Source organism: Psammomys obesus, unplaced genomic scaffold (assembly GCF_907164565.1).
Source record: "Psammomys obesus unplaced genomic scaffold, mPsaObe1.curated_primary_1811, whole genome shotgun sequence".
NCBI lineage: Eukaryota > Metazoa > Chordata > Mammalia > Rodentia > Muridae > Psammomys > Psammomys obesus.
In genome coordinates, this window is record NW_026585797.1 from 19,136,866 (window position 1) to 19,148,020 (window position 11,155).

At 42.8% G+C, this 11,155-nt stretch overlaps 2 protein-coding genes across 2 annotated transcripts; one reads left to right on the plus strand and one right to left on the minus strand.

Moving 5' to 3' along the window:
- The first annotated feature begins 2,396 nt into the window (after positions 1 to 2,396).
- Positions 2,397 to 3,440, plus strand: LOC129670804 (trace amine-associated receptor 4). The gene has a single exon (XM_055599449.1). It carries the CDS (start codon positions 2,397 to 2,399, stop codon positions 3,438 to 3,440), a length of 1,044 nt encoding a protein of 347 aa, XP_055455424.1.
- A 7,242-nt stretch (positions 3,441 to 10,682) lies between these two features.
- LOC129670795 (trace amine-associated receptor 4-like) lies at positions 10,683 to 11,147 on the minus strand (the record flags this gene model as incomplete). Its single annotated transcript, XM_055599440.1, has 1 exon — positions 10,683 to 11,147. A coding segment is annotated over one exon (465 nt), but the record flags the coding sequence as incomplete, so codon positions are not given.
- Between the last annotated feature and the right edge of the window lie 8 nt (positions 11,148 to 11,155).

Genomic DNA, 11,155 nt, shown 5'->3' on the forward strand with positions numbered 1-11,155 from the left:
TTCCCCAGAATGATTAGAAAAATCTTCCTTCTCACTTCCTAAAGAAAGAACCAAAAATTTCCCAGACTTTCTTGAATGATGGTGAGCAAACAGTAATTAATTTATTCCCCCTCCATTGCTCAAGTTTGGAGGAAATGTTATGAGTTAAAAAAAAAAGCAAGACAATAACTTCCTATTATAAAAGACAGATGCCCTGAAGAATTTCACATTTCATTATGTTAAAAAGTTGCTGTAAGTTTTTTTTTTTTTTTAATTTGAGAAAAAAGTCTCCAAAGTAAAAGTGTGTGAATCTCTAGCATGTCAGGCTTGAAAACTGCAACGAAAATTGATCTCCATTCACTTCCCTGACACTTTCCTTACAACAAAGCACTAACTAGGCCGGCAGTCAGGCTGGTGTATGCAGTAGTTGGCCAGGAGCTCAGGAGAGGGATTAAAGCATCTTTACCATCACCTGAGCTATTCTTCCAGTATATATCTCCAGCTAATGTTTAACTGTTTAACTATTATGTAACTATATTTTATTCTAGCTTGTCTTAATCTAACCTTAAATATGTCCCCAGTACATGCAACTATGCAACAGGGATGAGAGAAGACACTGGCAATTTCTAGGAGTATTTCCTCCCATGTTTCAAGAAAGCCAAGGCTGGTGTCTCTCACTGTTTTACTTGCACAGCACGCTTGCAGCCTTGGCTTGGGGTGCCAGCTCCTCTCCCAAACATATACTTTACAAACTCAGGGTAAGTTCAATTTTTCTGAATCGTTAGGTGAAAATTAAAACTTTAATAAGCATACAGTGACATATTAGAGATTGTACAGTTGTGTTTGTGGAATGAAATGTTTGTAATAAGCAGTCATGGTAAATAGCTGAGTAATTTTGTGGTGATTGTTGGTTATTTTTAATGTTAGCTTTAAAGATAAGTTTATAAATGAGGTAATCAGTTGTCAGAATTTCATTATTTTTAGTCTCCTAGCTTAGGACCCAAAATGATACATAGCTAATAATCTGTGCTGTGGATCTGATCATCTGTATTGTGGGGGAGCCTTTGAAATGTTTGTTTTTCTGATAGTTAACTTCTTAAGTTCTCCATTTCACTTGCATTGCAGTATTAGTTGATGCATTAAAAAAGAAAATATACCAACTTTAAAAATTAAATTTCTATATTCAAAGCCAATAAAATGTCCTATAGTGTTAAGATGTCAGATCTTGCACAGACACTGGAAACAGTTATTGAGGTTTCACAGCTGAGGATGGAAACATTTTTGTCAGTGGTGCTAGCCTCCCTACTGTCTTCTTCTGTACATCTGCTTCAGGATGCATTGTGTCCTCCCATTCCTCAGGGGTCAATGAGCTTTAGTCTGTCCTCAGCCCAAAGTCCATTTCTCCCATCTGGCACTTGATCTCACAAATGCTTGTCATTGGCCATCAGAAAGACTGTTCAGACTCAGCACAGAAAAAACAACCCTGTGTCAAAGCCTGGGTGAGTCAGCCCCATTGTTTTCAGCTAATTAATGTTACCGAATGACAGGTTAAATAATATGCACCTGTATATCAACTTGGATAGCAGTATGAAACTCTGAATCTGTCTCTCTAAGTCTTTGACAACAAATCTACTTCCTGAATGCAGATGCTAAAAGAAATGAGAGCCCCTGATCTTTACGGAGTCTGCCATTTCAGTCGTTTTGAGCATTATTCATGCACCATCTTGTAAACTTGGCCATGCTTTCAGTCTAAATTCTGCAGACTTTTCTTCCCATTGCAAAGGACAATGCTTCTATGTGGCAGTAGCAGAGGCAGCAGCATTTGTGGCGGTTCACAGAAATGATTGTTTTATAAAAGAAGAAGTACAGCTTTAGATTAAAATTAATCTAATTTAATCTAACCATTTAATCTAATCAGCAAGTCCACTGCTCATGATCATTCCTGGTGGTTATAAATGAGGAAATTTGAAATAGAGCTGGGCAGGAAGAATTCTTGATCAGTTTATGGAGTCAAAGCTACAAATTAACAAGATGGCATGTGCTTCTGCCTGGAAGTATTGACATTTAATAACAATATCAACCCAGGTTTTTTTTCAGTTGCCTTCCTACTCAAGCTGTGGCCTCAGACTAACAGTGCTGTCCTCTCTGGAGAGGTTGTGAGGATGCAAACTTGCAGCCTCCCATCTCAGAGTCAGAGTTCAAGCTTGAGAAAGACCCATAGGCGATTCATCTGCTCATGAACTTTGGGGAAAAACGTTCCTGCTCAGAAAGGACTTCCAACATGTTTCAGACTTGCAAACCACCTAAGATTCAAGGGGCAATCACCCTGCCAGAGGATTTATACTTCTTCTCTTCCTTCCACAGAAAGGAACACAGCTCTTTTGGAAAGGACTCATACTACCCAGAAGGCAAAGACAATGAATGCGTCTGAGCTCTGGAACCCCCCAGAAGTACAGTTCTGCTTTGCTGGGGCAAACAATTCCTGCCCTAGGAAGGTGAGGCCCATGCTGGTCGTCTGCACCATGTACCTTGTCATGATAGGAGCAATAGTGATGACCATGCTGGGGAACGTGCTTGTGATCATCTCTATTGCCCACTTCAAGCAGCTCCACTCCCCAACCAACTTCCTCATTCTCTCCATGGCCACCACAGACTTCCTGTTGAGTTGTGTGGTCATGCCCTTCAGTATGGTCAGGTCCATTGAGTCGTGCTGGTACTTCGGGGACCTCTTCTGCAGAGTGCACAGCTGCTGTGACATCATGCTCTGCACCACCTCCATTTTCCACCTGTGCTTCATCTCAGTGGACCGCTACTATGCTGTCTGTGACCCTTTGCACTATGTCACCAAAATCACCATTCCTGTCATCGAGGGCTTTCTGTTCATTAGTTGGTCCATCCCCATCTTTTTTGCTTTTGGCTTGGTTTTCTCAGAATTAAATTTGATCGGGGCTGAGGATTTTGTTGCAGCCATTGACTGTACAGGTTTGTGTGTGTTGATATTTAACAAGCTCTGGGGGGTGCTGGCTTCCATCATAGCCTTCTTTCTGCCTGGGACAGTCATGGTGGGTATTTACATATACATTTTCAGAGTTGCCCGGAAGCATGCCAGGCAGATTGGCACAGGTCCTAGGACAAAACAGGCCACCTCAGAAAGCAAAGTGAAGGCCTCATCCAAAAAGGAGAACAAGGCCACAAAGACTTTAAGCATAGTCATGGGGGTATTTGTGTTGTGCTGGCTACCCTTTTTTGTCTTGACAATCATAGACCCTTTCATTGACTTCATGACCCCTGAGGATCTGTACAATGTCTTCCTCTGGCTAGGTTACTTTAATTCCACTTTCAATCCCATCATATATGGTATGTTCTATCCTTGGTTTCGCAAGGCCCTTCGGATGATAGTCACAGGGAGGATCTTCCATTCTGACTCTTCCACCTTAAGCCTGCTTTCTGCACACCCTTAGGTAACCCCCTCCCCATTAGTCTAGATTCTTCCTAACAAAAGGATCTCATGTGCTCTTTTCCCCAAAGGGCAGAAGGTTGTGATGCTTAGATGGGAAAAAATTTTCAGCAGACATTTTGGCCTCCTGTGAAAGCAGTAAATCTAGTATTTTTCTTATTGTTGTTGTTGCTTCTGCTTCCCCACCCTCGTGTGTGTGTGTGTGTGTGTGTGTGTGTGTGTGTGTGTGTGTGTACTAAAGCTACAGAATGGTTAATTTCTGTGCTGCTGCCTAAGGCACTCATTGGAACAAACAAGAAAAGGAACAAAACCAAGTTCCTCCAAAGGCTGGTGACTCCTGAGTTACCAGATTTAGGGATTTACTTCTTTGGCTTAGATTTAATGAAAGTGTTCTCACATCAACTTGGTAAATCAGAGGAGGAGACACATATTTTCTACAATCACTGACCGCCATGAAGTACATCTGAATTTATCCAAACATCTGTTGAGATCATTACTTTTCTTTTAGAGAACTGAGAATGAGCTCAAGCACCTCAAAATCTGAATTACAGAAAACAAAGAGTTTCAGGAATTTTTTTCCGTTTTTCTTCTGACATATATTTTTAATGTATGTTGGTACATAGGCAATCTGTGAGCACATATAATGATGGTGTGCGGAGGGTTGGAATATGTGTTTGTGGTGTGTGTTGCATGTATGTGTGCACTAATTGTTAACCAAGACTGAACTTAATTTACCAAACTGAGCCCTTTTCCCTATCCATACTTTTGGGTTGTTATAGTCTCCCTAAATGTCATTTCTCCATGCTTTTTTTTTTTTTTTTTTGTCTTTTCCTTCCTCCTATCTCATGCATATATTTCACTAACTTTTGGCCCTAGTCTTCTCATTTTCCTCTTTTGTCATTCTTGCAGTAAGATCAGAATACTTGATTAAGTAGATTCTCATTATCTGTTCACTTGGCCAGATGACATCACAGTCTGCTGTAAGATACTGTGACCCTGGGGTTCCTGGGGTTCCTGGGGTTCACGTCTACAAGTCTCAAGTGAGCCTTTAAGAGCACATTTCCTTCTTTGAATCTAGCCTTGGGCCAGCACTTCCACTGTCTACTTATTCCTCAGCTTTGAACACCCCTAAAATAACATTTCTAGTCCCATTTGGGATACTCCTGGGAATCTCTTGAACTGTATGTATTAAATACTAGATCTTTCAGGGTTAAGGATTTGATCATCTGAATAAAGTATCTTCAAAGGTACCGACAAGGTTCAATAAACTGCTTTTATTTTGACAGAAAATACATGAAGTAAAAATTAGGCTTTGAAGTGTTTGGCCACAAGTTTATTGTCTTGTGGTTGAGGTCATTTAATCCTTCAGATACCTTTTACCCTAAAATCAGGTGGCAGTATACAGAGGCTGGGGTGTTCTTTCTTTTCAAAGAGCCAAAGGAACAAGGGAGTTTCTCAGGGCTGAACCTCAGTCCAGGTCTTGAAGGCACAAGGTGTCCCCTTGTAGTTAATTGAAGCAACAGCTAAGACTGCCTTCTGTGTTAGGTATCCTTTCTTCTGGTAGCTCAACAAGGCGCCTTTGAATATGATTGATTGAATGGGGAAGGCATTCACCCATCATGGAGTCATTCTCTCTACTGATCCTCAAAAAACAAAAACAAAACCAAAAAACAACAGAACCTGTGACAATGAAAAACTAGGGCCTGAGGCCTTCCTGCAGGCTTCCAGCATTTTTTACAAGCAAGCCAAGTAACAGGAATTGAAGGAACGGGCAGAAGCCATGACTGAAGCCAGATTGTTCCTCATGTTAAGGAACTTTACAGTTTACGAGAGTGTCCAAACACACTGACTGAGCAGTCTCCAGGGCATTCTGGTACACTCCTCCTATGCCAGTTTAAGCAGAAATGAAATGTCCCATCATATGTCCCTCAACTCTTCTCTGTCTCATCCAGGTTGGACAGAGTGGTCATTGTCTGAGGACCTTGGTGACTTCCACAGATAAACGGCCCTGTACCGAAACACATTTGGGTTAATAAACATTTACCTAGCTCGTACTCTCTGCCTTGCTGCTCTGCGTGCGTATGATTGAGAGGTGATTGAAACAAGCTCCGTTTTCAAGAGACTGCTGCCCTAATAGGGGGAGGACCAGCTAACCACCAGAACTGAAGAGCCATGTATATGAAAAATACACACAGAAAAGCTGTGAGGACACTGAGGGAGAAAACGTAGCCTCAGCAGGCTGTGGTGATGCCTGTGCACCTTGTAAGTCAAGGAGACATACTAAGTAAGGCAAGAGGGGTAGCATCTCCAGTAGAATTGGGATAAATGCCAGGAAAGGTAGCTAGGGCATCAGAGAAAGACTGACTCATGGTCCTTGGATGAAGCAGGTTGGCATAGGCACTTCCAAACCCTGCAGAGGGGCTGCAACATGAGCCAGGGTGGTGGGAAGTAGTGACTGTGTGTAGCTCATGCCTGGTATCTGTGCTCATGAATTCTATGACCAGACCAAGACCACAGGTGCTCTGTAGTCAGCAAGACAAGCTGGGTGCAGAGCAGAGGGAGTGGTGCTCAGCTGGAGCCTACTGGTTCCTCCTCTCCAGCTTAGCACCAACTTAGAGATGGGTAAGTGTAGAATGATAGCCACGGCTCCCCTTGTATTTTGAGTCTTGAGAGCATCTTGTACGTGGTCCTCTAACTTGGGATTGTGTCCAGGAAGAGATTTGGGAGGTGCCGTTTCTAGCTGCAGATGCCACAGCATGGTTTGTCATGGGAAATAAAATGAGAGAAGGGAACAGTAGACTATGTTAGCATAGAGTCAGTTCGGTTGGCCAACGAGGACAAGCTGAGCTGCGAGGGTGTGAGAAAAGGCTTGGGGAGCCCCGCATGCTAAGAAACCGCATCCATTTGGTGAGTAGGAAGCACTCAAATATGAAGAAAATTCAGCTACTAAGTTTCGACATTTTTCTTTAAACCCCATTAAAATATTTAGGTTCTGTGTAGCCCAGGCTGACTCAGAGATTTTCTTTACAAAAGTAGTAAAGGAGCCCACAGAACAAGCCTGGCAAAATGTGCTCCATCTTCTGACTCCACAGAAAAGTGGAAGAAGAGAACCAACTTCACAAAGCATATGAGGGAACCACCCAGAGACTGTACCTGTCACTTCCTGTGCACAGGAACGGATGAGCATGCTTTGTCTTGCTCTCCATGCCTTCTTGATAACTCTCTTTTCTGTCCAAAGCCTTGGTTGTGTTATCAGCTCTTGTCCCTCGTGCTGGGGAACATCATGGCCATGTGTGTGTGAGGTATGTGGTGGAAAAGAGTGCTCACTTCACGTCAGCTAGACAGCAAGCAAAGAGGTAGAAAGGAAGGGGCAGGACACGATACAGCCTAATAGCTATATCTAGTGACCTGCTGTGACCTGCTGACCCCAACCAAGCACCACATCCTCCCTCTCCTTCCACTAGATCCATCAGGCACAAATCAGTGAAGAGGTTGTCTCATTTATTATTAGGTCAGAGACCTCTTGACCTAATCATAATGACTATTTTTCACTAATACAAATGCTCCGGGATTAGGATGTCTTAAGTGTGGGTTATAACAGAAAAGGTAGAGTTTTGTTTCTCTAACTGGAAAAATAATTATTACAGCGTTCTTCTGAAAAGCTTTGCAACCTTACCATCAAAAGTTGTTTGGCAGTGTTTATAAGTTTTTATGTGGCATAAAAGATGTTTTTACTATGTACAAAAATTATACGAGGCATGATCTAATAATTGTAAGGTACTTCAGTAATGCTAAGATGCATTTTTTTCTTAACAAAAGTAGCACATATTATGTAAATCCCTTCCAGATGCGGTATGTTATTTTAGCAATCTCCCTCGCAAGCAGCATTTACCTAATATTTTCTGTTGTCCTTTGCTGTCTGAACTGCTCCCTCATCCCAAGCACGCAGAATGCTCACGCCAATGCCAGGTCTCTATGATCTAAGAGAGTTCTTGCCCGGTTGTTACAGATAGCATGAAAACATTGTGAAGATGTGTCTTTGGGGATGGCCTGAGTTTTCAGTGCTAGCCCATTTCCAGGAAATGTAAACAGGGCTGGCCTATACATTAACTTAGGGTGGGCTGAGACATACATACTTTTGCTGCCCAGATAAAGCAGCAATACATTGCAGACAGAAAGGGATGAAGGAGGTCACTGGACAAGGGGCTTTTCAGAAACCCAGAATTGTTACGTTATCTGAGTTTTGCTTCTATCCAGGGGAGAGGCAGAGGAAAGGGCTTGCTTGCTCCTTTCTAAGCAGTGTTTTCTGATGTTGGTTGCTCAACTCTAAATGGGACATCCTATCACATCTGCTCCACTGGGGTTCATGGACTATCATGGAAGGTGGGGATCAGGAGAGAGTGTACAAGCCAGAATACTCTCTTCTGGGCATGACTTGGCCATTACTTTCATGAACTCACAGCAGCTGAAGTTGCCCAAACCAGACATGTGTAAGACTGAGCCTGTCAATATTCCAGTATAAACGAGAGAGAGAGAGAGAGAGAGAGAGAGAGAGAGAGAGAGGCTCGTGAGACCCAGCTATAGATGAGGAGCTATCGGAACTAGTGGCTGCCAGGAGAGAGATAGTCATTTTACCTCAGTAGTAGCCAGTGATAAGTTGTCTGTGCTTCAGTATATAGCCCTATGCCCACAAGACTGCAAGAGATCCTAGTTAAACTTATTCAATCATTTTTTTTAAACTATCTGAAAGAGAAGAGAAACTGTGTGGGGGAAGTGGGAGGGAGATAAGACAAGGAAAAGAGTAGGAAAATGGTCAAAATGTATTCTATTTTATACACTAAGGTGTCAAAGAATAAATAAGAACACATTTAAAACTTGATAATATAGTACTGCTATTACTGGCCAATATGTTCATGACATTATGAGTAAAAATGATGATTAATCTTGATTTTTAATTTGATAGGGATGAGAAACACCTAGGAGATTAATAAAACACACCTGGAGTGGATTTTCAGAAGTGGTTAGGACAAGAGTGCTCTGTCCTAACAATAAATGAGACAGCCTCTTCAGTGAATTGTGCCTAATGGATTTAGTGGGAGAGGGGGTCAGTGGTGCTTGGTTTGGAGTTGGCAGGTCACTGGGGTGAGCCCCCGGCAGTGTCCTGCCCCCTCCTTTCTACCGCCATGATGCTCCCCAGCACAGACAAGAGCTGATAAAACAACCAAGGCTTTGGACAGAAAAGAGAGATATCAAGAAGGCATGGAGAGCAAGACAGAGCATGCTCATCCATTCCTGTGCACAGGACGTGACAGGTACAGTCTCTGGGTGGTTCCCTCATATGCTTTGTGAAGTTGGTTCTCTTCTTCCACTTTTCTGTGGAGTCAGAAATGGAGCACAGTTTGCCAGGCTTGTTCTGCAGGCTCGTTCTGCAGGCTACTTTGCCTGGGTCATCTCATCAACCAGTTTTGTAAAGAAAATCTCTCCCGTTAAAGGAAGAATACATGAAGTTTTAAAAGAAAGGTGACTGCATTTGCCTTAATTGTGCAGCCCTTGGTCCCATAAAACAGGAAGACTGTTTCTGGGTTTGTGTACAGGTTAAAAACTACAGGCTTAGAAAGGCAAAGGAAGTTGTCCAAGATTACTTGGGAAGAGCTAGCCAAGCTGCCTTGCGTTGTCCTGCTCCATAACCCATGCCTTCCTCATTAACTGGTCCCTCACCGAAGGATGGAAGCCTTGAATGACCATCTTTCCATCTCTGCAACCAGTCCATACTCTCTGTCCACAAATTTATTCAGCTGTATACCACAAACCCTTTTCAGGTGAACAAGAAAGGGGAAACACATCACGGGGAAGAACAGGACAGCTGTAATGCATAAACTCATTGTGCTTTTACATAATGGAATGTAATTACTATAAGCATAAAAGACAAGTTATACAGCAGGAGGTTCAAGTCTCAATTAATCACATTGCTCTCTGAGATGGTGGAGATTAAGAATAAGCTTTCTCTCACCAGCACAGACCCCGCAGTGGTCTATAGCTCAGAACAGCAGGGTGGGAATGTAGACAATGAGATTTAGCTGTTTTCCATGAGATGGAACTCAGTGTTCTCCCAAATGTAGATCACTAGAGGGATGGTCCCAGAACCCTGTCTTTTGTTTTTCTCCATAAGCAAGGGTGTTCACAGGAAGATCATTTCAGAGCCCACGTGTGGGGAAACATGGAAGCAGCTGCCACAGGTTCTGTGGGAGACCCTTCCCAACCGTGAAACGGGCCTGAGAGAGAATAATATCATATATTATCTTTCCATTAAATAACTTGTTGTTAATCTTCATTCATATGTCACCCCAGAGTGGAATCAGAACTAGCTTGTAATAAGTATATACAACTGTTGTCTCAGCACCCCAGGACGCTGAGGCAGGAGGAAGAGGACTCCTGGGTCAGCCTGGGCTACACAGAACCTAAATATTTTAATGGGGTTTAGAGAAAAATGTGGAAATTTAGGAGTTGAATTTTCTTCCTATTTAAGTGCTTCCTACTCACCAAATGGATGTACATTCTTAGCATGTGGGGCTCCCCAAGCCTTGTCTCATACTGTCGCAGCTCAGTATGTCCTCATTGGCCAACCGAACTGGCTCTATGCTGACAGTGTCTGCTATTCTCTTCTCTCATTTTATTTCCCATGACAAACCATGCTTTGGCAACTGCATCTAGAAACGGCACCTCCCAAATCTCTTCCTGGACACAATCCCAAGTTAGAGGACCACATACAAGATGCTCTCAAGACTCAAAATACAAGGGAAGCTGTGGCCATCATTCTGCATTTATCCTTAAGTTGATACTGTGCAGGAGAAAAATTGTGTGTCTCCTCCTCTGATGTCCCAAGTTCAAGTGAGAACACTCTCATTAAATCTAAGCCAAAGAAGTAAATCATTAAACTTCAGGAGTCATCAGCCTTTTGAGGAAGTTGATTTTGTTTGTTTTTGATTTTATCAAATGAGTGCCTACCGTAGCAGCCCAGAAATTAACCATTCTTTACCTTTGGTACACACCCACACATGCACACACAGGTACAGCAGCAGCAACAACAGCAATAAGAAAAATACTAGATTTACTGCTCTCACAGGTGGCCATAATGTCTGCTGAAAATTTTTTCCCATCTAAGCATCACAACCTTCTGCCCTTTGGGGAAAAGAGCATGTGAGATCCTTTTGTTAGGAAGAATCTAGACTAATGGGGAGGGGGTTACCTAAGGGTGTGCAGAAAGCAGGCTTAAGGTGGAAGAGTCAGAACGAAAGATCATCCCTGTGACTATCATCCGAAGGGCCTTGCGAAACCAAGGATAGAACATACCATATATGATGGGATTGAAAGTGGAATTAAAGTAACCTAGCCAGAGGAAGACATTGTATAGATCCTCAGGGGTCATGAAGTCAATGAAAGGGTCTATGATTGTCAAGACGAAAAAGGGTAGCCAGCACAACACAAATACCCCCATGACTATGCTTAAAGTCTTTGTGGCCTTGTTCTCCTTTTTGGATGAGGCCTTCACTTTGCTTTCTGAGGTGGCCTGTTTTGTCCTAGGACCTGTGCCAATCTGCCTGGCATGCTTCCGGGCAACTCTGAAAATGTGTATGTAAATACCCACCATGGCTGTCCCAGGCAGAAAGAGGGTTATGATGGAAGCCAGCACCCCCCAGAGCTTGTTAAATATCAACACAC

Coding starts and splice junctions, on each gene's coding strand:
- LOC129670804 (XM_055599449.1), top strand. CDS start 2,397: ATGAATGCGTCTGAGCTCTGGAACCCCCCAGAAGTACAGTTCTGCTTT.